This window comes from Schistocerca serialis, chromosome 6 (genome assembly GCF_023864345.2).
Source record: "Schistocerca serialis cubense isolate TAMUIC-IGC-003099 chromosome 6, iqSchSeri2.2, whole genome shotgun sequence".
In the NCBI taxonomy this organism is placed as follows: Eukaryota; Metazoa; Arthropoda; class Insecta; order Orthoptera; family Acrididae; genus Schistocerca; species Schistocerca serialis.
The window spans coordinates 391,703,362-391,728,415 of NC_064643.1; the positions used below are offsets into that span (position 1 = coordinate 391,703,362).

The 25,054-nt window shown below is 38.6% G+C and overlaps 1 protein-coding gene across 2 annotated transcripts in view; it reads left to right on the forward strand.

Annotated features, from left to right (window-relative positions):
- LOC126484064 (ankyrin repeat family A protein 2-like) overlaps window positions 1-25,054 on the forward strand; it is a 48,794-nt gene that overhangs the window by 21,101 nt on the left and 2,639 nt on the right. For both annotated transcript variants that reach the window (XM_050107426.1, XM_050107425.1), the window contains exon 4: window positions 8,110-8,257. In XM_050107426.1, coding sequence (XP_049963383.1) covers window positions 8,110-8,257 — 148 coding nt within the window. The remainder of the gene's footprint in view (window positions 1-8,109; window positions 8,258-25,054) is intronic.

Below are 25,054 nucleotides of genomic sequence, written 5' to 3' on the forward strand. Positions count from 1 at the left end.
TGAAATATCAACAAAGTTAGTTAAAGAATGTGATTCTGTGTTAAGAAACATATTAAGCTATCTGTGTACCAATTGCTTATCAATGGAATATTTGCTGAATAGTTGAAATATGCTGAAGTTAAGCCACTGTTTAAGAAGGGAGATAAAGAAATAGCATCGAATTTCTGTCCAATTTCACTTTTGCCAGCACTGTCAAAAATTTTAGAAGTAATGTACAATTGGCTTTATAACCACCTTATCTCAAATAACATACTGTCAAAGTCGCAGTTGGGATTTCTAAAGGGTTCTGATAATGAGAAGGCTACCGACACCTACAGTGAAAATGTGCTTAATTCATTAGAAAAAAAATAGCAGGCAACTGGTATATTTTTCAATCTGTAAAAGACATTTGACTACGTAAATCACAATATCCTTTTAAGTAAATTAGAATATTATGGTGTAACAGGAAATGCTGCAAAATGGTTCAAATCTTGTATCTCTGGCAGGAAAAAAGGGCGGTATAGGAAAGAGACATGTATTAAGCTATCAGGCATCATCCATCTGGCAACTAATTACATGTGGGGTCCCACAAGGTTCCATTTTAGGGTCCTTACTTTTTCTTGTGTATATCAATGACCTTTCATGAGTAATATTATCAGATGCCTAGTTCGTTTTGTTTACCAATGATACAAACATTCCAATAAATAGCAAATCAAGTGTAGTCTTAGAAAGATCCGCTAATAAAATATTTGTGGACATTAATCACTGGTTCCTAGCCAATTCTTTGCCAATAAACTTTGAAAAAACACGCTACATGCAGTTCAGAACTTCTTAGGGGTGTCCCACGAGTATATGCCTAACATACAATGACAAGCAGATAGAAGAAGTAGACAGTGTTAAGTTCTTGGGATTACAGCTTGAAAATAAATTCAACTGGGAGGAGCACACCACAGAACTGCTGAAGCGTCTTAACAAATCTCTGTTTGCAATGCGAATTGTGTCAGACGTAGGGGATATAAAAATGAAAAAGCTGGCATACTATGCTTACTTTCATTCCATAATGTCATATGGGATTATTTTTTGGGGTAATTCATCAAGCCAAGCTAAAGTTTTCTGGGCACAAAAACGTGCATTAAGAGTTATATGTGGTGTGAACTCAAGAACGTCCTGCAGAAGCCTGTTTAGGTAACTAACTACTGCTTCCCAATATATTTATTCCTTAATGAAATTTGTCATTAAAATGTTTTGTTCAACATTACTATGTTATAAATAGCGTATGTGAGTACTTTCTTGTTTCATTCAAAAAACTGGTTATTTAAAAGTTTAATTTACACCTCAGAATTGGGGGATCGAATGGTTTATATGAGCTCTTATTATATTATTTTTTGTTCAGATTGCCTGAGGATGCACCGATAATTGGTGCGAAACTGGTCGCAGATTTAATAAAAATCATTCATACAGCCAGTGCTGAACTTACTTTGAAAAAAACGTCGAAGTTTGGCTGTGATTGCTCGCCCTACAAAATAACACGTTACAAAATGAAAGGGATTGGTGATCACAATATATTTTTGTTCTCTTACCCCATAAAAACCACTCAAATTTTTTTGACTGCCCAGACTACTGCCAAACTTTCTAATGCTGATACATAGTATTATGTTTCTGCATCAGGTAATGTGCGGCTAGCAAAATGAATGACCTTTGTCAATATCTTACCATCTTCCTCTCTCATCTGGAGCAGACATGCCCCCAGATCCTGTGGGGAGGCACTTGTGCACAGACAGAAACCCTCCATATCGGTGCGACTAAGTATATTTGCACTCACTAATGTCTCTTTTAATATTATTGTAATCCAATTGGCATTTGTCAACCCAAAGCCAAGGTGTGTTTTTGCATAATAAATTAAACAGGGCATCACTGTTTGTCAGTTATTTGGGTATGCATTTACGGAAGAATGATGCTAATCCTAAATAAGCTTTAAGTTGTTTCTTGTTCCTAGGTGCAGGACAATTGTGTGTGGCATAAAGTTTCTTAGGATCAGGCAGGATACCTTGTTCGGGGATGATGTGATCAAGAAATGTTACCTTCTCCCTTCCAAAATCAGACTTTTTAAAATTTGCTGTCACCCTGTAATCTGAAAAAAAAAACAAAAACCATTGTAAAACTTTCTCAATCAAATGAATGTGCTCTGAACAAGCGGGGGTGGTGATTAACAAGTCGCCAACATAGACCGTAACCTTGCTAAGTAGCTCTGGTCCTATTACTTTATCTAATGCTGCAATGAATACATCTGTACTTACATTCAGACCAAATATCAGGATGTAGAATTCAAAGCTTCTACCACAATGTACATAAGCTGTGTACTTTCTTCTTTCTGGATGGAGTTTGATTTGCCAATAGGATGTCTCAGGTCCAATATGGTAAAATACCAGGTATTATGGAACTTCAAAAGTTGTTCATCCAGGTTGTCAGACCTGATTCGAACCGGTTCTAGGATCTTATTAAAGTCTCGAGCATCCAGAACCAACCTTACTGATCTGTTTGGTTTACTTACAGTAAAAATGGGGCTACAGTAAGGTGAAAAGGTAGGCTGAATGATGCCCGACTTAATCATTCGATTGATTTCTCCTCGTACTGCCTGTCTTTTTGTCCAAGGAATGGGATATGATGATACACAAAAAGTTTCATGCGGGTAAACGTCACATGTCTGCAGTGTGATTTCAGCTCTCTAAGACTGCAGATGTGTGTGCTAGTTGCATTTGCAGGAGTGTGTGTGTATGTGTGTCTACTGCTGACAAAGACCTTAATGGCCGAAAGCTATAATTGTGTGAATCTTTTTTGTTGTGCCTATGACGACTCAGCATCTCCGCTATATGGTGAGTAGCAACTTTCCTTCTCTGGTATAGTTACATTCCATCCTGGATTTTCCATGGTTGAAGTTAAGGAAGAGGTGCAAACCAGACAGAGGAAAGTATCCAGTCAATATCTCTCATCAGACAGATGTACCGAAGAAGGTTAAATGTGTGTGTGTGTGTGTGTGTGTGTGTTTGTGTGTGGGTTTTTTTTCTTTTTTCTTTTTTTTCCCCCCCCCCCCCCCCCTGAGGTGGCAGAAGAAGTTCGCTGAGAAACATGTGCAGAAATCTTGGACCTGGGGATAAAGATCTGGATATTTTGGTGGTACTGGGAACCAGAGGCAACTCTAGACTCATCGTTTTCTGCAAGGACTGCACTGAGAAGATGTGGAGCGTGCTTGAGGACAAGGCATGCTGCAACACTGTAGCTGATTTCACCAAGAACATGGTGGCTCTTCATTAAAGCTCAGACCTGTCTAATACGTTTATAGGAAAGTTATGTACTCAACTCATTTTGTCCACCAAGAAATTGTGAGCTCCTCAAAGTTCACAAAGGAGGAGTACCATTATACCTCATTTGTGTTGCTTGACTCTTCTGTTGGTTCTTGGTAGAATATTTTATGTAAGCAGCAGTCAAGTGAAGATGAGACAAACGGGGTGGGGCGGGGGGGGGGGGAGGGGGGCGGGGGGGACTGGCCAGATGTGAGTAGGAGTCGTGCCGAGGGCTCTGTACAAACTTGGCTCTATATTCTGAGAATTGAAGATAGTGCCAAATTTTGTAGACTGACCGCACTTCCCCAGTATTCTGCCAATAAACTGAAGTCTACCACCTGCTTTACCCACGACTGAACCTATGTGATCATTCCATATCATATTTTTACAGAATGTTACACCTAAGTACTTGTATGAGTTAGCCATGTCCAACGGTGAATCATTGATATAATTTTCATTTTGTGACATATAGAATTTTTCATTTCTGAACATTTAAAGCAAGTTGCCAGTCTCTGCACCATGTTGAAATCTTATCAAGATCTGACTGTATATTTATGCAGCATCTGTCAGATAGTACGTTATTATAGATAACTGCATCATCTGCAAAAAGCCTGATTTTACTATTACTATAGTCTGCAAAGTCATTAATATACAACATGAACAGCAAGGGTCCCAACACACTTCCCTGGGGCACACCCAAAGTTCCTTCTCCATCTGATGATGACTCTCCATCCAAGATAGCATGGTACATCCTCCTTATCAAAAGGTCCTCAATCCATTTCATTTGATTTCCATATGATCATACTTTTGTCAATAAGCATAGGTGTGGTACTGACTCAAATGCTGCATCTGACTGTTTGACCGTGACCCACAGCTTTCAGTATGTCATGTGAGAAAAGGGCGGGTTGGGTTTCACAAGATCGATGTTTTCAAAAACCGTGCTCTTTGGCATTGAGGAGCCCAATCTGTTCAAAGAGTTGAGCTGTATAGTTCTACGCAGTCCTCAGCTCTTTTCACCTGAACATTGAATTGATGATGGAGATCAAAGTGGATGGTGAGCTGCCCTCTCTGACCTCAAGACTTTCAGCCATGAGCTAAAATATCTGAAAACAGTCTTAAAGAAAATCGGTTACACTAAGGGCAGATTCGCAGGTTTAACATTCACTATGATCTACAATTACAGCACTATTCTCCAAGACAATGGAAGAGCAGGAAGTTAGTGTTGCAGTTGCATTTTTGCCACACGGCAGGGCATTACTGTGGAAAATGGGACAGATTTTCCAGATACACCACATATTTTTTTGGTTTTTGGAGCCTCTTTTTCTATGTATTATATCTCAGAAAAGTGTGAGTGTTGTTAATTGTTTTATAGTTTTAGGGATGGTATTCATTAGTGGAGCGCATTTGTGATTTGCATTGTATTATTTATTATCTATTGAAGATGGTGATATTTTGAGGGAAAGGTTTGTGCGATAAGGCTGTTTATTGGAAGCATGTAGGTCTAGTGGATATGGCAATACATTAAATGGGGGTTAATGGAAATGGTGACACAGTGAGGGGGTTACTTGGATCATATTGTTTACTGGACCTGTAAAGAATTATGGGAGATAGTGAGCAGTTGGTGACTGGAAGAGGGAATGGTGGTGGCTTGGCTCATATTGTATGTTTAGTATGGTGAAACATATAAAATTATTTGTTGATTTGTGCTAAATAATTTTTCAGGTGTGTGTGTGTGTGTGTGTGTGTGTGTGTGTGTGTGTGTCATCATTCATCCATTAGATGGATGATTCTTCAGACCCATTTGTCTACCATGTTGATAGTGTCATTGTCTATACATCATGTCATCCACTAATCCCAATCTCTGTCACACATACAGTTTTCATGTTTTCTTTCTTTCTTTCTTTTTCCAAACAGTGTTAACAAACTGAAAATGAAAACGCAGTTTACTAAAATTCTCAATGTTCTGAGGTTGTGGTTGAATGGAAAGTGATACCTGAGTTTGCTGTTATCATCCACTTCTTGTTCTTATTTTGTATATGCTAAAACCACCTCATGTGAAGTAAGATCCATTGAAAGTGTACTTACAGGTTCATGTGATGTCTCCCAAGCAGGTAGCTTCACATGTTTTAGTGTGGCAGTCCTACGTTATTTCCCTTATAGGGCAAACTGATTGCTATGTACATCGACCAGTCAGGAGGCCTGTTGGCATCTGATGTCACAACCTGGAAAGAGCACTTGACTGAAGGCACAGGAATGTTATGGATGCAGGTACTGAAGGCACAGCCATGCCAGGGAGGTTTTCATGTATAACATAGCCTCAGAGTGTGTTTTAGTTGTTGTGGATGTCTGCACAGTAGAGAAAAGAATGTGTTATTACTTTTATTGGTGCATATAGGAATCATTCATTCATATAATTGGAGAAAACTCCCAGTTACAGTAAAAAACCTCATTCGTGAATCAGACCTTTAGCCACGGTACACCTTGCAGCAGATCTTACACCCTGTGACTGCTTCAGCATGTGAGCTAGCTGTTCTCACTCTCTGCTAGATGACCATCAAATATGCCATCTAGCAAACTTATGGCAAATCTTACTGTGAGACTATCTTTAGGCATTTTCCAGAGTATGTCTTATTGCTAGAGATTATTCGCATTCATATAAGTGAAAGTTGGTATATTCTGCAACTACAAAGTTCACTGCTTATCACAAAAGCAGACACCAAAGCCCACATATTTTTCTAACAGGTGTTGCACATTGTTTCCTCTTATTCAAAGTAATTTGAACAGGATGGATACAACTAAATTTAAAAAAATATAAATATTGGATAGCAATGCAGATAATCTCCATTGTTGTGCTGGTTAAAATGGAGGTAGATGTTGTTTACTTTTCCACCCTTGACTGTTGCAAATTATGTTATTTGTGTTATTGAACATTGAAATGACAAGGATGCGTGAGTATTACATATTTGCATTATGAGTTTCTTGTTGTGACATTGATGGAAAAAGAATAGATAAAATATTAGTCACCACATAAAAGAGCACACTGATTGCTTAGGACTGCTGTGGATGGAGCAGGAAGGGTACGAGATGGTTAGCTGAACCAGCCTCTACTGATGTTAAGTCGTGGTAGTGAAGAAGTGTGTATGTGCCAGTCAGTTGTACAGAATTAGCGCAGTAAGATGGGTTGATGTGGCAGAATGGCAGAAGGAGGTATCATGTTTGGACATACCCTTGACCACACTATGAGTAAAGGTGCTCAATTTGTTCGTGTAGCAGCATGGACTGTCCAATGTTTCTGCGAGGAATGGTAGTTTCAAACTTAGTCATGTAAGAGAGCATAAGGAAGTGGTCATAAAAAGATCATAATTGATGGGGAACAGAGACAACTGTCACACCTTATCAATGACAATCAGTTTCAAACCCAACACAGGAATTTTTGTTGTCAGTGAATGCAGATCAATCTCAACCAGTTTTGGAGTGAACATTTGGAAGGGAACTGCATGCAATGTGTATGCTGTGGCACTTAACCACAGTGATATTTAAATCTGCACTTCTTCAATGAGCTGAGTGACAGAGAAACTTGACAGTAGTTGAGTGGAGGGTTTTATTGTGGTCTGATAAGTTGCAATTTTGGCTCTATACAAATTAAGTGAGGTATAGTGTGCACTGATGATTCATTGAGCCATGAAATCTGCATTGTGTGGCAGTTTAGTTCAGGCTGGAGCTGGTGCTCTGATATTCTGAGGGTGTTTTTCATACCATGACTCGAGCCAACTCATTCAGGTTACTGTGAAGATGAGTCTGGATGTTTATTTCAGCATTCTTGATGACCAAATGTTGCCCTTTCTTCTATATCTGTATGGTGAGTGTGTTGGGGACACACTTGTTTTTCAAGCTGACAACAGCCATATTCACACTGTTACAAGCATTCTCTCCTGACTTCACAAATGCTCGGTCTTCATATTACACTTTGATTAACCGAAATGCTTGCGACTATTTGGAACAGTGCATGGAAAAAAGCAGTCAAGGCAACCAAGATTTGGTAGCTCTAAACTCTAAAGGATCCGTTCATCAATAAATGGGTTCATCTGGATATGGTATACCTAAATAAATGTGTGGACACTCTTTCTCATGGAACTGAGGCCATTGTCAAGGCTGGAACTTAACATTATCCGGTATTGGCGTGGTGTGTGCTGGGAATGGCTAATATTTTGTCTCTTGTGTTTATATTATTGAAATGTACCACACTGCCATTGAGAATTAGCTGAAGAGGGAGACTGAGTATAATGCATCATCCAAATATTGAGATGTCAACAATGCTTTATCATTCTCACATCATTGCATACTACCAGTGCATATCATTTTAGCTCATCATTTTAGCATGTCACCTCACAGCCAAATTTTTTGTGTTGCAATAATTTCTAGTTGACGCCATTTCAGTAACTTCTGTGTCTTGTTGATCAGTTGGAACTGTATTTAGTATTGATGGCTTCGTAGAATATGGTGTTGGATTTGTGTTTCATTGTTGTTGCTGTTGACAAGGTGTTCGGGGGAAGCAGGCTGACAGTTTCTTTTTCAGGTATAGGAAAAGAGTGACAGTACAGCCACAACTGTATATTTGACTGCAAATTTCTGTTTTGTTTGTAAACTGTGGGAAAATTATTGATATGACTCATATTTATTGTCAGTGATATACTTATGTATGTATTACTCAATTTTTGTTTTTATTTGGTATTCATGTAAGGTGAGTAATCAATACTTGATATATTGTTATTTAATTATGTTTGAGCAGGTTGGAAATACTGCCCTGATATATGCAGCTCATGGCGATCATCCTCATTGCACAAATGAACTTCTTATAAGGGGTGCTGATCTCACTATCATGAATCTGAATGACGATACAGCATATGGAGTTGCAGTTTCTGAAGGCAGCAAGCTTGGTAGGTATAAAATTTGAGCTGCTTCACACAGTTTATTACTGTTTTGAGTGGGCACATAACAACACAAAAACTGGTGCTAGTCTCACAGTCATGATGTTCACATCTGGTACGTATGTCCTTTGCAACATCAACTTTCACAGGTTGGATGGTAGTCTGAAGTATATTTTCATGTCTGACATTTAATTTCTTTCTACAGAAGGTATGGAGATATATTGATTTTCCACTGCAAGCTCGCTCAGATATCCAAACTGCCCAACTGTTTATTTGTAACCATATAACAGTTGTGTCATAAATCATCCGAATGTTGCCAGAGATCAAAGTCTCACACTGGAACGTGTTATGGAACTTTTATGGCAAAAGAGTTATCATCTTTTAGCACTAAGGACCACAACTTGTCTCATTCCTGCCCTCCTGCTTGTCTATTAAAGTTGTTACTGTGTTTTGGATTTCTGTCGCTTCTCTTTACATCCTGTTGTAACAATCAAGAATCAAAATTGCTGGCCCCCTATTCCCAGTATAAGATCTGTCATAATTCGTCTTTGTTGTCTCTGTGACAGTTGCTCTTTGTTCTTTAAACTGGTTGTTGATATTTCTGTCAGTAGCTCCTACACTTCAATGCACATGTGGATGTGCTGTTGCAGGTGTGGAGCGTAAGTCCTTTGCAGGATTCAAATTTTGATGCACTTTTGGATGGCCAAGAAGAAATGCACTTCTTGGTTGCAGTATGTTGCTGACTCCCCGTTGTACAAAAAGGAACTCTCAGACTTTCTAAATTTTCAGAAAGGTATTAATGTAATGACGGCTGGGTGTGAAGGTGTGTAATCTTCACCATAGCAAGGTTATGTTAATGTTAGATATGTTTCGTCACACAAGGGATCTCAAGTCGATGCTTCCCTCTGGAATACACAACCAAAGAATGGAAAAAGGGTCCTGATTTTTTACTTTTTGTCATCTTTAACAAAAGGAACAGAGTATAATTGAAAGCCAACGCAATATACCAAATTATTTCTTGCATATGTTTAAGATACATTTCCACAACTTTCATAAGTTAAATGCTTAACTTTTTGCCTAATTTCTTTTCTGTTGATGTGGGCAATACAGAAAATGAATTGTGACAAGGAAGTACATTAACAATTTTGCAACAAAGTTGCTTGTACAGGTCTCTATAAAGATTGTATTCAGTGCAAATATCTTCATATTTGTTAAACAAGTTTGCATATAGTTAAAGTATTCTGCTTTGCTAGCCTCAGCTGTTATACTTCATTTCCACTTTCATTTGGTTTGCTTGACTGCCTTTCTGATGTAGATAATTTACAAGTTCCATACTGTTTATAAGCATTGTTTCTTCTCACTTAGTGACGAATTTTATCAATTTAGTGTACTTGACGTATTTCAGTCATATTTTAATCTTTTAGCCTGTGATTTTAAACTGATACAAGATTATGTGATTAACTTTCACTGTTTTATATAAGCTAAGCAATAACTTGCTGATCAAACAAGAGTTCCCAATCTGAAGTAATAACAAGAAAATTTAGTCATGCTCCTTCTATCCAAACTTTCCATGCCAACAGTGTCACACTTTGATTTTTCCTTACTCACCTTTCAGTTTACGGCTCTTTACTCTTCATGTGTTGCACTAGTGACATTGTACACTGAAGCTCATAAAAGGTTTCTATTTTATATATTGATTCAAATACGCACTATACTATGAAATTCTTGAATTAGCCTTTGGCAAAAGCTACTCAGGTTTGTTACTGTTACAGTAGAATATTACAAATAAGATAATCCCAAAGTCAATACTCTATAAGTATATAATAGTTATAAAACGGCTGAAAAAATGGGGGAGCTTATCAGAACATCCAGCAGAAGCAGAAATTCAACAAATTTCCAAATCCTCAAACACTACGGGTCCCAAGAAGGACTTTGCAACTTTGAAAATTTGTACAGACATATTCATATGATTTAGACTTGCTCTTGGTGTCATCTTGGAGGAAAATAGATCAAGTTTTGAGTCATGTGGTATCCTAGTACGGAGTTATGCCACCTCAAATGCTAGCAGTAGTTGCAGGGAAGATGGCTGCATTTACTGGTCCCAATTATGCTCACTGTGTGTTTTGTTTTGAAGAGTCAAAGTTTACTGAGATATGCTGGAAAAATTTTTAATGTCCCAGATTGATATCGATGATCAAGCATGCAGATATTGCACCGCAACACTACCTCTCTGACATCTGGAATTTCCTAAATGTCTGCTTTCCAGGTAAGTGGATGGACCAAGATGTGCCAATTGTGTGGCCCACACATTCATTGATGACTTTACACCCCTTGATTTTTTCTTTTGGGGATTCATTAAGGATACCATGTTTGTTCTACCCTTATCAGTGCGTACCAGAGCTCAGAGCTAAGCTCTACCTTGCAGTTGTACAAGTCACACCTGACATACTACTGTGAGTTTGCCAGGAAATTAACTTCCGATGGGGTGTGTGCCACATAACCACTGGAAGTTATGGTGTAAGGTAAAAAACTTGTATTTTGCTATAAACTGATTCCAAAACCATGTCTGTAAGTTAAGTGAATAAATCAATATGAGTTTTCAGGTCCCAAGTTCATGTCTCGGTCCGGCACACAGTTTTAATCTGCCAAGAAGTTTCATGAATTTTCACAATTGTAAAGCCCCTTTTGATACAACATTTATTTAGATTGCTATCTTATGCTGCACTAACACATACAACACAAATCTTGAAGTTCACAACAGGTTACTGTCATTTCTTTGACTCTATATCACATTTTTAATCTTGTGATGGTTTATGTGGTGCATGTAGATTCTTGGTGAATTTCATTGTACCTTTGGTGATGTGGTAGGTGCTTAACCACCACTGGGTTTTTGTCTTGTGCTCTGGCCATTGTTTGAGGACATAATATATAAATCAGCAAAGATACTGGTATTAGCCACTGGCATTAGCCGCTGGATTTTGTACAAGTTCCAGAACCGTAGCTATCATTTGTGTATGCTCTGACCTGCTTCATTTTCTTGTTTTTTTATTTTTTTTTATTTCTGTAGTTGACCAATCCAAGTGTGTGCAATTCTAAACATTGCAACATGTTCTTTTTATCTTATAAGCAAGCTCCTTGCCAGGCTATGAAGGCCCAAGGATGTCTACTGGTGCCTTGTCATCCTCTGCCTTGCGGTGTCATGTGGATGCTGAATGGAGAGGCATGTGATCAGTACACCACTCTCCCAGCTGTTTCACAGACTTTCCAAACTGTGGAGCCACTACTAGTCAGTCAAGAAGCTCCTCAGCTGGCATCACGTGGCTGAGTGTCACCCTACCAGTCCTCCCACCGAGGAAAAAATCTGTGGCAGTACTGGGAATCAAACTTGGGTTCTCCACATGGGAACTGTCTATGCTAACCACTCAGCTAAGGAGGCAGACCTTTTTATCTTATCTTTACTTTAAAAGATTTAATGTAGTTTTTGACTTTATTGTAGTATACAAATGTGAATAACTCTGTCTGTTACTCTTTGAAGTGCAACTTGGTACAGTACTGTCGTCACTGGCAGGAAGAGAATCAAGGAACATTAGAATTTAACATTGTGTACATGGTAAGGACAAGAGAGGTGGAGCAAAGCTAGATTCAGAGGAGGGTGAGAAAGGAAACTGGCCATGTCCTTATCAAAGGAACCATAAAAAAAATTGCTGTAAGGAATGTAGGGAAATCATGGAAAACTTAAATGTGTTTGCTAAGACAGACACTTGAACTTCAATCTTTCCAAGTGAGAGTCAAGTGTCGTAAACATTCTACCACTCACTTGATTTATTACAAGGCACACAATTTTTTGGTTCAGGCTTTGGGCAAGTACCAGTAAAAGATCCACCTTGCAGCTCCTGGAACAAGAATAACCAGATTGTGACCGAATTGATCATAGTTTAGAAACACAGATGTTGGCAGAAGAATAAAAAAGATCTATGTGGTCTGATGGGAACTCGGATATTATCTGTTGTATTCCATTATGTGCTTAGCTGTAGGATGTCATTTATTGCTACTGTAGACAGTGTGTCTGTGGTAATTCATTCGACTGATGCTTCAGTCATAGTGTCACCAGTTCAAAAATTTCACAAAACTTTCAGTTAATTTGTTATAGCTCACATGGGATCGTGCAGAATTACCGTGCCATTAGTAATGTATGTTCCGCAAATGACAGGACTGGAGTAAGTTACACACTGGGTCTAAAGAATCATCAGTTAAAGTGACATGATTAGAGATTTGTTGATCTGGAAAGTTTTTTAACATGGTTTGGTGGCCAACAGATAATTACTCGGTTCCAAGTCCATTGGGGATGTAAAAAAAAAATTTAAAAAAAAATCTTGATCTTTTTAAGAGCATTATTCTAAAGTCATATCATTGAAATAAAGGCTAGTTCATAGGTCCTAATTCAAAATGACATATAATTTTATGGACCCTCATATGGCACTGGGTCTAAAAAAAAAAAATCTTGATCTTTTTAAGAGCATTATTCTAAAGTCATATCATTGAAAAAAGGCTAGTTCATAGGTCCTAATTCAAAATCACATATAATTTTATGGACCCTCGTATGGCGTAAACAGTAATGGTCTAGGGTAGGATAACTTTGGGATGCAGTAGCATATAAAAGGTGGATAGTATACTTATTTGGGGAGTTTACTTCATAACTGTTGTGTGTGTTCCACAAAGTTCAAAACTGTAAGATGGAGAATGCTAATGTGGAAGGATTGTGATTCATGAAATGAAGATATTGCTGCTTGCTAGCAGTCACAATATCTGAAGAAATTTGACATAGACCTCCAGGCAGGGCAAAGTAAATCAAGGAAAACGGTAAGTTATTTGTTAAAATCCCTAGTTAAATTTCACAGGTGTTTAAAACATGGGTCGAGGATTTGAGACCACAAGGGGCACAAAGAAGGACAATGATATTGTGTAAACTGATTATCAGAAAATGTTGCTTTGGAAAGAGAGAATGTTCCTAATTTTGGGATACAGAAAGACACAATCAGAGTCATAGTGGAGAAGGTGATTTAGTTATACACTTGGGTCCCCATACTATCGCCTGACTCCTTGTTACATTTCTAATCCATCTTATCACACCCATGACAACCTTCCTCTATCACTTTTTTATGCTCAGTTTTCCATCCTCCCTTTTTCTATCAACATACCTTCTACCAGTTCTCTAACTACACAGTACACAGTGTGAAGTGTATTGGCCCCATTTTGTTAGAATATTCCACCGCTTGAAAAAGATGCATTATGAAATGAACTGTGTATGGTTTCATTGTATGTTTGTTAATGTCTAACCAGAGTATGACGGTTTATTTCAATCACTCACCTTTTAATTGGATGTTGGCCACATTACAGCAGGTCTCAGTTGAAATTGTTAAGTATGTAGGTGGTAAGGCGAGTTTTGAAAAACATACTGCAAGTGCAGAAATCCACTTGAGTGTGTTCTGAAAATCTTTTAATATCGTAACCAGTTGCAGTGAACGTTTGAAAACCATTAATCACATATGTCTAGCCAAATCTAATTCTTGATTATTTATTATTGGACAAGTAAATAGAGACTATTTTCTGACCTAGTACTGCAGTAAAGTTTATAACTACTGATATTGTAGCTAACACATTCCCACACAGGAGGCTCAGTTCAGTTTGCTATTGCTACTGAAGTTTCTCAATGATATAGCCACAAATACTTCTGTAACAAATAACCATGCATACATAAACACTACCAGCGAAAGCACTTTTTGCTTACTAGTGCATACAGCACACTTCTATAAGATATTTCCACCCAGTTCTTCACAACATTCAAGCCACGTTACACCAAACCTTATGATGTCAACAGAATTATTATGACATTCCATGTAACACAATTTAGATTCTGATGCTTCACTATCTTGCCATGAACACAGGTCCAACACATACTGCATGCCTCACACCATTGCTATCAGCACAGCCCGTCTCCAGTGACAGTGTCCCAGTCCAGACTACTAGTGCCAGCGTTCTAGTTAAATGTTCAAATATTCAGCAATGTAGGACAACAGTAAGCTCACACTGGTTTGTGAGCGTGAGGGGTGTGAAGATGAACAATGATATTGGTAGGTTGATTAAAAATCAGAAAATGTCATATTGAGACAGGAGAATTTTTCCATTTTGGGATACAGAAAGAAATAATAAAAACCCTGGTGGATAATTTGATTTAATTATTGCACCCTTATGTCGTAATACTATTCTCACATTACCCCTGTTATGTTTGTACACCATCTTGCCTCACCAACAGTAACTTTACTTTATGTCTTTTACTAGACAATATTTTCCACCTATTCTATATACTCTCCATTTTTCTAGCAACATATCTTCTACAAGTTCACTGACTTTCACCAGCATGCAATGTTGTGTCCCTCTCAAAGCATGATATTTTTAACTTCATTAATATGAGGTGAGAAATTACAGAAAATGCTTCATGCCTAAGAATTTTATTTTAATTTGTTGACTCCTTGGTGTGTATAACGTTATCATGGAAAGTGTCATGAGCTATCAAAAATTTACTGCTGCAGAGGCCACCAAAGAAGCATACCCACAGTGCCAAAAGCATTCTCCTTTGAGTAACACATATAAGGGGAATGATTTTCTTTGGTCTTCATTTAGCACTTCCACCAACATTCGCAGCAATTTGTATACTCCAATCTCTATCTTTCCCCTATAGTTTTAACCCTTTGCAGTTTACTCTGGTACCAGAAGTTACTCTTGTTATCCTATCATTCTGTTCTGTCTTCTCATCAGAGTTTCCACATGTTCCTCTCCTCACTGATTTTCCTGGAAAGTCTTCATTTCTTACCTTAAAGGTCCACCCAATGATCCGCATCTTTCCATACCACCACATGTCAAACACTTCGATTCTCTTATTTTTTGGTTTTCCCACAGTCCATGATTCGCTTCCATACAATCCTGTGCTCCAAATGTACAGTCTCAGAAATTTCTTCCTCAAGTTAAGGCTGAAGTTTGATATTAGTTGTCATCTTTTGGCCAGGAAAATTCTCTTTCTTGAGCTAGTTTGCTTTCTGTGTATGTTTTGCTTGGTCTGTCAAGTTTTCTTTTGTGTCCAAGTTAGGAGATTTCTTTCACTTAAAATACTTCATGGTGCCCAACTTTGATGTTAAGTTTATCGCTAACCTGATTTCTATTACTCCCCATTCTTTGGTTTACTTTCAATCAGTAGCATGTTCTCATTAGACTATTCATCCCATTTAATAGCTCTTAAATTCTTTCTTACTTTCACTGGCGATAGCAATTTCATCTTACTATTTTCACCCTGAATTTTAATTCAATTTCTGGAACTTTTTTTGTTACCATCATTGCTCTCTTGATATATAGATTGAACAGTAGAGACAAAACAGTGCAGCCCTATTTTGTACCTGTTCTAATATCAGCACATCATTCTTGATCTTCCATTCATATTCTTCCGTCCCAGTTTTTGAACATATTGTATGCTGTCCAGCTTCCCTATTTCTGCGATCTATTTTCACGAGAATATCAAACATCTTATACCATTTCACGTTGTTGAATGTTTTTTCTGATTGACAAATCCAATTAACATGTCTTGATTTTTCATAAGTCTTGCTTTCATTATCAAGCACGTCAGAACTGTCTCTCTGTTGTGTTTACCTTTCTTTAAGCCATACTGTTTGCCCCTAACAGGTCCTCAATTATTTTCCATTCTTATGCATGTTATTCTTGTCAGCAACCTTGATACATGAGGCATTAAACTGATTGTGTGACAGCTCTTGTATTTATTTGCTCTTTCTATCTGTGGGATTATATTTTTCTGAAAATCTGTCTGCATTCTCATAGATTCTACAGACCAACCCAAATAGCATTTAGCTACCATTTTACCCAGTGAATTTAGAAATTCCAAAAGAAATTTGTCTGCGCCTTTTACTTTATCTAATCGCAAGTGTTCCAAACATCTGTTAAAATTCTGACTCCGATAGTGGATCCCTTACATCTTTCATATTGACTTCCATTTCTTCTATCACATTATCAGGCAGTTCCTCCCCCTTGTAGAGGCTTCAACATAGTCTTCCCACCTATCTGCTCTCTCCCCTACATTTAACAATTAATTCCTCTTGCAGTTTTATAATGTTGACATCTTTTATTTTGATTCCATTGAAGGTATTGTGACGTTTCAACATGCTAATAAGTCCTTCCAAAAATCATTTCTGTTTCACCCTCTTCACTTTTTTTTGCAGACTCTTCATCTTGGTTTCCCTGCCTGCCCTCTCTTTTTTTATTTCATTGCTTAGTGTTAGTGTCTCATTCTGCTGTACTCCTGTCTTTTTCTGAACATTTTTGTATGTCCTCCTTTCATTAATCAGTTGAAGGATTTCTTCTGTTACCCAAAGTTTCTTGGCAGTTACCTTTCTTACACCTATATTTGGCTGTCTGATTTCTGTGACTACCTTATTTAGAGGTGTCCATTCTTCTTTTTGTGGTATTCATTATCTGAGTATTTACTGCTTTAGAGAATTTCACTCACTCATAATTCATCAGTACTTCAGTATCCAACTTCTTTCCACACTGATTCTTCTGAGTGATTCTTTTAAGCTTCAGTGTACTCCCATCATTTGTAAATTCAGTACTAATGTGCTTGCCGGTACACCTTGCAATGCAATACCTGATATAGAATATGTCTGACCATCTGGAATCTTCCCTTGACTCCAGGCATTGTCCGCGTATACTTCCACCTCTTGTGATTTTTTAACAGTGTTTTGGCTGTTACTAGGTGGAATTTATTGTGGAATTTAGTCTGTTTTTCTGTCTCATTTCCACTACTAAGCCCACGATCTACTGTAACTCTCTTATCTATTCTTCCTCCTACTGTAGGATTCCTGTCAGAAAACAATATGTAAACAAGTTAAGGAGAATGTTGAGAAAATACACCTGTCAAATTACAGTCAGTATATGTTGCATAACTGCTTGTTCAACAACACTGTTTGTACTGGACACTAATTAAGTAAATATAAATCATGGAAAATAATAAATCCTGTCACTTTTTGAACCAAATAGAATAAAAGACTTCTGGAGGTGGATATCTCTTGGCAATTAACAGTTTCCAGTCTGGTGCCCTTTGTAACGTGCGTGACACAGAATCCCGGGCATTTTTGGCAAATCTTTAAGTACTTACCATTTCATTCTTATAATGTTATGTAGAAATATGGATGCATTTCTTCTTTAATTTAATTACAGAATGTAGCACATTTATTAAAAATTTAGCACACGGGTTTTATTTTAAGATCAATGTAGATCGCTCGGAGGTGAAATTTGGAATGATAGTGTGAACCTGCATTTTCCACAGTCAGAATTGGTCGAGAGATTATCTCTGAATTAATAACTTGCTCCCAAAAGTAAGGTCTCCTATTTTTTTATAAGTAGATAGACCTGTTTATTTCTACAATGGTTTACATCAGTTCGCAGCTTGAACATTTAGCTATTTTTCGACATAATCACCATTTCTGTCAATGGATTTTTGTAGATGTCGTGGCAGTTTTTGTATGCCCATGTCATACCAGTTCACCGCCATGCTGTTCAGAAAGTTATGAACCTCTTCTTTCACCTCGTTGTCAGAGCTGAATTGCTTTCTGGCCAAATGTTCTTTTAACCTAGGGAACAGGTAACAGTCACTGGGTGCCAAGTCAGGATTATAGGGTGGGTGGGTGATTATGTTCCATTGGAACTGCTGAAGGAGAGCAACGGTAGGCCGAGCAATGTGTGGGCGAGTGTTGTCATGGAGAATGTGTAAGCCCTTACTCAACATTCCTCTTCTTTGGTTCTGAATTGCCCGTTTGAGTTTTTTCAGTCTCTCAGTACCTGTCAGCATTAATTGTGGTCACAGCAACTCAGCTCCGACGATGAGGTGAAAGAAGATGTTCATAACTTTGTGAACAGCTTGGCAGCGAGCTGGTATGACATGGGCATACAAAAACTGCCACAGCATCTACAAAAATGCACCGACAGAAATGGTGATTATGTCAAAAAATAGCTAAACATTCAAGCTGTAAACTGATGTAAACCGTTGTAGAAATAAACAAGTCTGCGTACATAAAAAAAATAGGAGACCTTACTTTTGGGATTACCCTCGTAGTAAATCTTCAAATAGTTTTTTGCACAAAAAAATCCAGTAATTAACATAAAGTATTCAAGGTCTGTATATCTCCATACTGAAATTAGTTAACTATCACGGTACAGATATTACAACATGCGCTCGGAGGTGAAATTTGGAATGATAGTGTGGACCTGCATTTTCCACAGTCAGAATTGGTCGAGAGATTATCTCTGAATTAATAATTTGCTAAATTGTTGGACCTATCATCCAGACTCATCAAACAACATAGCATAGTTGTGCCAAATGATATGCGTAGCAAGTAAAGGTTTTAGAGATTTCAGGTGGAGCAGATAACGATGAGGAATTTCTGAGAGATTGCCCCTGTGGTGGAATACATCTCTTGCTCCTGTTGTTATTAAAACAAAATATTTATATTTTCCAGGTTTTCAGGAGAGTAAAGATAAAAGGAGATAAGGAACTAACCTAAACCAACGAAAATGAATAACTAAACCAGTAATTAAAATAAAAACACACATAAAGAATATTTGTTTATAATAATAAATAAATAAATAAATAATATTTTTAACTAACTAATTAATAATAATATATTAAAAAATGGAGTATTTGCAGCATGCCTGCAAAGTTAATTGTGTTCAGAATTGGTACTCAGACTATTAAAGTACTCTGGAGATTCACTGAATAACTCAAAACCTTGGTTATGCTGGGAAGCAGTTTAATATGAACCACCCTCTTGGTGTATGCTTACGCCATCAGGGCACTGACAGTAAGCTCAACATGCAGTCAGATGAAAAAGTGAAGAGTGAAGGAAAATAGACCTGTCTGTAATCAGTATCCAAAAAGTAACTAAGTATCGCAAGGTCATCATGAATAAGTCCACTGGAGGGCATGTACTACACATCAGTGAATTGGGACAAGTGAGCTGAGATGATCCACGGCAGGCTGTAAATCTGCTATTGTCATTTACTCATGAGACCTTGCATTGGCGGTTGTATCACTCTGTACAGCACATAATGACCTTGACCCATGAATATAGCCGGTGAGATAACAAGAGGATACTTTGAGGCAGGTTGCCAAACCTTGTATTTTTACATGTACTGGCTCTTAAGTGTTAAGGCTGTGTATTGTGTTTTTGATAAGACAATTCTAAGGTATATTAATGTTGCAGCATAATGGTGGCATTTGCCTTGTACTGTGCTGAATGCAATCTTAATCTGTGTGTCAAATCTATCTCCACTGTTGTTGCAAATTCCTATATCTGTCGTTATTGCTCTGTTTCCCATATATCTCAATCGTTCACAACACTGTTGATCACTAAAACTGAGGAAACATTTCGTCCATTTTTAAGTGTGCTGAAATTATATTTTCTGTAATCAGCTAGTAAAAAAATTGAATTAGGAAGGATGTTGCATATTTCCATTGATAAACACATCCTTGTGGAACCACATTGCTAGATATCCTGCAATGTCTATGATGTGAGAACTGTGGATATGACATCACTCTTAAACTAGTAGATCAATTACAGTGTTGTTAAGAGAAGAATCTGTGGGCTTATTGTTATATGCATAGTGATTGGCAGTTCTTAAATGATGAAATATATTGAACTCTAAAATAACCGAAATTCAGGGATAGAAAAAATAAATAATAATGAGAAAAAGTAATCATTCGTGTATGGTGCCTAGACACAAATAACAGCACAGAGGCTTAACCAGCTTCAAGCTACTGCTCTTTTTCTGGTGCAAGCAAACACACAAACAACTATATGGACACCCAAACATTCCCACTTTGTGACCATGGTAACATTGGCGCCACACCCATTGTCGGATGTTTGTGGGGTTATGTTTGTGAGATTGAGGATTTACATGATAAAAAGAATAGTAGCTCAAAAGCTGATCTAGTGTCTGTGCTGTGAGATGTTTGTGCCTATGGGCCACATGTTGATCAGCTGTATGTGAATGGAAATATGTTCCTGTGTTGTAACTGTGTTTGAGATGACAGATCACCGACACACACACACACACACACACACACACACACACACACACACAGGTGATTAATGGATTGTACTTTAAACCATTATGGTATTTCATTTGAAAGTTTTCATTTTAATAAAAATTAATTGTCCAAGGATGCAAATATTTTCCTTTTAATGGTGTATTTTAGCATGTAGAGCTAAGTTGTTGTTTCCATTTCTGCACATTATTTCAATGACCGGCAGAGATGATGTCTTCAGATGCCTCAAGTTGTCCTGTTATGTGTACTCACTGCCTGGACTCCAACTGTGCAGTCCCATCTGATGTTTTTCGGGTGTCTGGCCCAGTCATATCATATTATTTTGGCGAACAGACTTGTGGCCAACTTAGGTGATACCTAGTGACTGCTGCTCTGCTCCTGTCGGTGTCTTATATATGATGGCCATTACTTCCTCCATCACCCAGGCCAACTGCTATATGTGTGGCTGGTGGCAGTGATGGGGGTAGCAGTGCCCGGCTCCCAACTCTGATCTCCATGATCTGCACTATCACTGTTGGGTGTGGATGTCACTGTACAGGAATGTTTTTTTTTTCTGTAAGCTCTGTGTAGGGTTCCACACATGACTCAGTCGCAGATCGCTATCTTTATTAATGAGACCATCATGAACCCTAATTTAAATGGCCTGTTTAATCACACAATCCCAGAAAAGATGGAGACTGCCAAAGTGATTTGGTGTTGCTGTAATCCATAGAATGGCCAGTTTTCATACCATGGTCAGCCACAGCTCATTTGGTGATATGGTGTAATTTGGTGTGACCTGTTTGTTCACAGCATTTCCCTTTTATTGTGCATACATTTTCTCCAATGGATTATTTGCTGCACTGGCAGGGGATTTGGCGGACCCCTGGTTTGCAAAGGTTTAGATCATCCTTCACTGAGCATAGTAGTGTCAGTGTTTTAAGGTGTGGATGAAATACACAGTTAACATTATGTCAGCAGGATCTTGGAGCGGCATAATATTAAACGTGTTTGTTGCCCACCACCTAAAACCTGGATGCTATTAGGCTTAGTGAAGGGCGATTGAGGCCTTCACAAACCAGGCGTCTACCAAATTCCCTGCCACTGTGTCAAAGCATACAATGGGAAAACTGTACGCATGCTGTGAATATAGATGCTATACCAAATTACACCTGTCCACCAAATCAGTCGTGGCCAAATGTGGTGTCACCGCCAGACATCACACTTGCTAGGTGGTAGCCTTTAAATCGGCCGCGGTCCGTTAGAATATGTCGGACCCGCGTGTCGCCACTATCAGTGATTGCAGACCGAGCGCCGCCACACGGCAGGTCTAGAGAGACTTCCTAGCACTCGCCCCAGTTGTACAGCCGACTTTGCTAGCGATGGTCCACTGACAAATTACGCTCTCATTTGCCGAGACGATAGTTAGCATAGCCTTCAGCTACGTCATTTGCTACGACCTAGCAAGGCGCCATTACCAGTTACTATTGATGCTGTAAAACATGTACCGTCAAGAGCGATGTTCACCAATTATGGATTAAAGTTAAGTATTCCAGCAGCTTCGTACCATTTTTCTAGTCTCATTACCTTGTCCTGTTCCAGACCTCACGCCAGCCTGCGTCAGCTTAAACGCGTGCCTTTCGGCTTCCTCCTAGTGGATTGGCTGTCTTGCCAGTCCACAACACCAATCATAGTATAAAAACTGGTCATTCCATTGATTATGGCAAAATCAAAATACATGGGCAGTTATCCTCTTTCTGGGATTGCGTTACTAGAGAGGCTACAGAAATTGAGTCTGAGATGGTCTAATTAATATAGATAGTGGCCTACACCCCCCCATGAACCATGGACCTTGCCGTTGGTGGGGAGGCTTGCGTGCCTCAGCGATACAGATAGCCGTACCGTAGGTGCAACCACAATGCAGGGGTATCTGTTGAGAGGCCAGACAAACGTGTGGTTCCTGAAGAGGGGCAGCAGCCTTTTCAGTAGTTGCAGGGGCAACAGTCTGGATGATTGACTGATGTGGCCTTCTAACACTAACCAAAACGGCCTTGCTGTGCTGGTACTGCGAACGGCTGAAAGCAAGGGGAAACTACGGCCGTAATTTTTCCCGAGGGCATGCAGCTTGACTGTATGGTTAAATGATGATGGCGTCCTCTTGGGTAAAATATTCCGGAGGTGAAATAGTCCCCCATTCGGATCTCCAGGCAGGGGCTACTGAGGAGAACGTCGTTATCAGGAGAAAGAAAACTGGTGTTCTACGGATCGGAGCGTGGAATGTCAGATCCCTTAATCTAACAGGTAGGTTAGAAAATTTAAAAAGGGAAATGGATAGGTTGAAGTTAGATATAGTGGGAATTAGTGAAGTTTGGTGGCTGGAGGAACAAGACTTTTGGTCAGGTGAATACAGGGTTATAAATACAAAATCAAATAGGGGTAATGCAGGAGTAGGTTTAATAATGAATAAAAAAATAGGAGTGCGGGTAAGCTACTACAAACAGCATAGTGAACGCATTATTTTGGCCAAGATAGACACGAAGCCCACGCCTACCACAGTAATACAAGTTTATATGCCAACTAGCTCTGCAGATGATGAAGAAATTGAAGAAATGTATGATGAAATTATTCAGATAGTGAAGGGAGATGAAAATTTAATACTCATGGGTGACTGGAATTTGGTAGTAGGAAAAGGAAGAGAAGGAAACGTAGTAGGTGAATATGGATTGGGGGGAAGAAATGAAAGAGGAAGCCGCCTGGTAGAATTTTGCACAGAGCATAACTTAATCATAGCTAACACTTGGTTCAACAATCATAAAAGAAGGTTGTATACATGGAAGAAGCCTGGAGATACTGACAGCTTTCAGATAGATTATATAATGGTAAGACAGAGATTTAGGAACCAGGTTTTAAATTGTAAGACATTTCCAGGGGCAGATGTGGACTCTGACCACAATCTATTGGTTATGACCTGTAGATTAAAACTGAAGAAACTGCAAAAAGGTGGGAATTTAAGGAGATGGGACCTGGATAAACTGAAAGAACCAGAGGTTGTACAGAGTTTCAAGGAGAGCATAAGGGAACGATTGAGAGGAATGGGGGAAAGAAATACAGTAGAAGAAGAATGGGTAGCTTTGAGGGATGTAGTAGTGAAGGCAGCAGAGGATAAAGTAGGTAAAAAGACGAGGGCTGCTAGAAGTCCTTAGGTAACAGAAGAAATATTGAACTTAATTGATGAAAGGAGAAAATATAAAAATGCAGTAAATGAAGCAGGCAAAAAGGAATACAAACGTCTCAAAAATGATATCGACAGGAAGTGCAAAATGGCTAAGCAGGGATGGCTAGAGGACAAATGTAAGGATGTAGAGGCTTGTCTCACCAGGGGTAAGATAGATACTGCCTACAGGAAAATTAGAGAGACCTTTGGAGAAAAGAGAACCACTTGTATGAATATCAAGAGCTCAGATGGAAACCCAGTTCTAAGCAAAGAAGGGAAAGCAGAAAGGTGGAAGGAGTATATAGAAGGTCTACACAAGGGCGATGTACTTGAGGACAATATTATGGAAATGGAAGAGGATGTAGATGAATATGAAATGGGAGATATGATCTGCGTGAACAGTTTGACAGAGCACTGAAAGACTTAAGTCGAAACAAGGCCCCGGGAGTAGACAACATTCCATTAGATTTATTAACAGCCTTGGGAGAGCCAGTCCTGACAAAACTCTACCATCTGGTGAGCAAGATATATAAGACAGGCGAAATACTCACAGACTTCAAGAAGAATATAATAATTCCAATCCCAAAGAAAGCAGGTGTTGACAGATGCGAAAATTACCGAACTGTCAGTTTAATAAGTCACAGCTGCAAATACTAACGCGAATTCTTTACAGACGAATGGAAAAACTGGTAGAAGCCGACCTTGGGAAAGATCAGTTCGGATTCCTTAGAAATGTTGGAACATGTGAGGCAATATTGACCCTACAACTTATCTTAGAAAATAGATTAAGGAAAGGCAAACCTGCGTTTCTAGCATTTGTAGATTTAGAGAAAGCTTTTGACAATGTTGACTGGAATACTCCTTTTCAAATTCTGAAGGTGGCAGGGGTCAAATACAGGGAGCAGAAGGCTATTTACACAAGTTGTGCAGAAAGCAGATGGCAGTTATGAGAGTCGAGGGACATGAAAGGGAAGCAGTGGTTGGGAAGGGAGTGAGACAGGCTTATAGCCTCTCCCCAATGTTATTCAATCTGTATATTGAGCAAGCGGTGAAGGAAACAAAAGAACATTTCGGAGTAGGTATTAAAATTCATGGAGAAGAAATAAAAACTTCGAGGTTCGCCGATGACGTTGTAATTCTGTCAGAGACAGCAAAGGACTTGGAAGAGCAGTTGAATGGAATGGATAGTGTCTTGAAAGGAGGATATAAGATGAACATCAACAAAAGCAAAACGAGGATAATTGAATGTAGTCAAATGCTGAGGGAATTAGATTAGGAAATGAGACACTTAAAGTAGTAAAGGAGTTTTGCTATTTGGGGAGCAAAATATCTGACGATGGTCGAAGTAGAGAGGATATAAAATGTAGACTGGCAATGGCAAGGAAAGCATTTCTGAAGAAGAGAAATTTGTTAACATCGAGTATAGATTTAAGTGTCAGGAAGTTGT